At 49.8% G+C, this 3405-nt stretch overlaps 1 protein-coding gene across 1 annotated transcript in view; it reads left to right on the top strand.

Moving 5' to 3' along the window:
- Positions 1–2696: 2696 nt before the first annotated feature.
- The window catches only part of c19h1orf109 (c19h1orf109 homolog (H. sapiens)), a 1842-nt gene continuing 1133 nt past the window's right edge, over positions 2697–3405 (top strand). The window contains exon 1 of the mRNA XM_037693082.1: positions 2697–2764. Coding sequence (XP_037549010.1) covers positions 2697–2764 — 68 coding nt within the window. The remainder of the gene's footprint in view (positions 2765–3405) is intronic.

Genomic DNA, 3405 nt, shown 5'->3' on the forward strand with positions numbered 1-3405 from the left:
TACCCCGAAACGTTTAAATCTTTATTTCTGATAATAAATATGATTCAAAAAGATTTGTTTGTCTTTAAAAGTCAGGCATGCAGGTGAGCAATGTCAACAGGAAGTGAAGAGCCAACACGTGCACGCCCCCCCATGATTGACACGAGCAAAGGAAGTCACATGAAGAACAGAGCGGAGCCGCTAACAGCTGTTGGCTTTGATCATGGTTAATATTGCTTCGTGATTGATCAATCATCACTGATCTGCCCCCCTTTCAAAATAAAACTTATTGCCTGCAGTGGTGGTTTCCTGCCGCCGCCGCGCCCAACGCCAGCGTGCACGTCTTAACAGGAAGGAGCTCAAACTCATTCATAGTAAACCTGCAGCTTTACGGGTGGTTTATTACAAAAGGGTTTCCACTGAGCTGCCCCCCCGACGAGGCGTGCACACTGACCGTCCCCCCCTCCCACACCGTCCTGCAGCAACCCCTCCCATCAGCAGGGGGCTCCACCCACCAGTCCTGCAGCAACCCCTCCTACCAGCAGGGGGCTCCACCCACCACAGTCCTGCAGTAACCCCTCCCCCCAGCAGGGGGCTCCACCCACCACAGTCCTGCAGCAACCCCTCCTACCAGCAGGGGGCTCTACCCACCACAGTCCTGCAGTAACCCCTCCCCCCAGCAGGGGGCTCCGCCCACCACAGTCCTGCAGTAACCCCTCCCCCCAGCAGAGGGCTCCACCCACCACAGTCCTGCAGTAACCCCTCCCCCCAGCGGGGGGCTCCACCCTCCATAGTGCTCGTTTAATCCAGTGTCTAAGAAAAAACAAAATATTCAAAGAGTTTGACGGGTTTACTTCAAAAATACAAAGTTATAGAAACTGTTTTTTTAGAAATGTCTTAACTCCGCCCACAAGTCCTGATTGTCTCCATGGATCAGAAGCAGCTACACCAGAACCAATCAGCTGAGAGGAAGCATGACCCCATCCTCTCGCCACCACCCGCAATGCTACAAATCAAACCCCGCCCGACGCTTCTTCAACTGGGAACTGTACAAGTGGCTCTGCGGCCAGCCTTAAAACTTTATCACAACATGGACAACAATAAACAACAACAACATCAAAGGTAAACTACGAGCTCTAAACAACAGCTTGAAAAGAACCACAACACGTTTTATATTAAACCTTTAAAATCTGCTTTGTTCAACGGAGAAATGCATAAAGATCGAGAGGGAGCCCTCTCCTTCAGAACGGACCGGGTCAGAACCCAACGAGTCCACTTCCTCAGTCAGGTCCAAACAAGACTGGGATTAACGGTCCGACGAGGACTCCACTGCTACACACCAGACCAGGTTCTGACCGCTCCAAGTCTGGACTCCCTACAGACCCCAGGAGGTCCTTCCCCCCCCATGTAGCTATATGTTTTCTTTAAGTGTGAATATAAAAACAACTCATCTGAGGCATTTACAGCAGTTATTTCCTCCATTTCCCTTTAGCATGGAGCACACACGCACACACACGCACACACACACATGCACACACACATGCACACACAGAGATGGAAGGAAAGCTTGTTGGACATCTCGGTCACCTCGTTTGTAAAAGTCCAAAGAAGAAAACGTTAAAAGACGCTGATAAAAAGGACAATATTTATATATCATTGTTAAAAGGTCGGGGACCCCCCCCGGACAGATTTGGCCCCGCGGGGCTTTGAGGTAAAGTAGATCAGAGTCCTGCTGAGCTGGACGAGGCGCTCCTCGGCTCCAAGTTAAAAACATGACAGACATTCAGAGGAAAACAACAACAAACATGGCTCCACGTGTGTTTGTTTGTTTGTTTGTTTGTTTGTGTGTGTGTTTGTTTGTGTTTGTTTGTTTGTGCATCGGGGCCCGCAGTGCTCGGTTGCTGGTTGAGAAGGCGGCTGGATCCGGCTGAAGCGCCTCGGTGCACAGAACGAGGACAGAGGAGCAGGAAGTGAGGAGCCTGGCGTCGGCTCAGGCGAAGTACATGGTGTGCTGCGTGTCGTAGTGGATCTGAACCGCCTTGGCCAGTGCCTGGGGGTCCCGGCCGTTACTCTGACCCGACACGTGGCTGCCTTCGGCGCTGCAACAGAGACAGAGGACATGCCATGAGACCGCGGCGTGCAGGAAGTCCAGACTGTGTCAGAGGACCCAGACCCAGCTCACCTGTCGTGGTCTTTGTCCACCAGGTGGTACCGGGCTCGGAACGCCACCAGTCGGGCGTAGTAGGCCGGCGCCGGGATGGAGACGGAGCGCGTGCAGCGCACGTAGGTGTGGCACAGCTGGTAGGTGAGCAGCTGCAGCTCATCGGCCGTGAAGCAGTTGTCGTCCCACAGGACGTGGTAATGGGAGGGACGACTGGTCCCCTGGTGGGAGGAGACACGTCTTACATTCAGAGGACAACGTTGTCTTTTGGTTTACATTTGTAGAACACCTGAGAAAGAGTTCACCTTGACAAACATCATTCAGTGTTTTGTGTTTGAAACTGTTAAGATTCGTCTGTTTCATTCTGAACAAACATTTTTATAAATAACTCTCAGCTCACACAAGTTGACACTAAAGTCATAAACCTGTTCTCCTGTTAACGGTTAAACCTCACCTGTTCATCTGTTCACGGTTAAACCTCACCTGACAATATGAACTCAACAACCCGAGGCTTCTGGTTGAACTGAGCTTTTCTTCAACTGACCTCGTTACGTTGATGTCTTGCCTCATCAAAAAGATATACTCCCAGATGTTCGTTCCCATGACAACAACAAGACATGGACGGTGCGACAGCGCCTCTTTAGTCTGCATGTTATCTGAATATTAATTCAAAGACGTCATTTCTGTTTCATCCATACCTGAATGTTTATTCATTTCTCTTCTCTGCTAGAAGGAAACTTCTGAGGTACAAAAAGGACTTTAGGTTCAAGAAAATCAAGGCAAAGCGTTAGAACCACCTCTTCCTGGACCAGTCCTTTCTGTTGTAGCAGACAGTGTTTCACTTCTTCACACTTGACCTCAGAAAGCTGCACCTTCTGCAGACGTCTCAAGACGAGACACAAAGAAACGATGGAGTTCACAGGACCCATCATTTAAACCAGAACCCAGGGCTCCGAGAGTTGTCTGCCAGGTGACCAGAATCCCACAGAAGACTGGTAAATCCCAGCTGACTGCCAGAACCAGCAGTGTTTCCCCTACCATTATACAAGCTTCCAGCTCATGAAACTCACGAAAACAGGATAAAAAAAATTAGAATACAGTGGAAACATCAGGCCAAATGTTGCAGGACATGAATGTTTTAAACTGTGTGTGACACTAATCATCTACTAAACTCAAAGCACCTGCACAGGTTTCCCCAGGTGTCATTAACTTGTCTCGGTTTGGTTCAGTATGGTGAAGACTGCAGACAGAACATCTGTCCAGAA

The sequence above is a fragment of the Nematolebias whitei genome, chromosome 19 (genome assembly GCF_014905685.2).
Source record: "Nematolebias whitei isolate Nwh7 chromosome 19, NemWhi1, whole genome shotgun sequence".
Classification (NCBI taxonomy): Eukaryota; Metazoa; Chordata; class Actinopteri; order Cyprinodontiformes; family Rivulidae; genus Nematolebias; species Nematolebias whitei.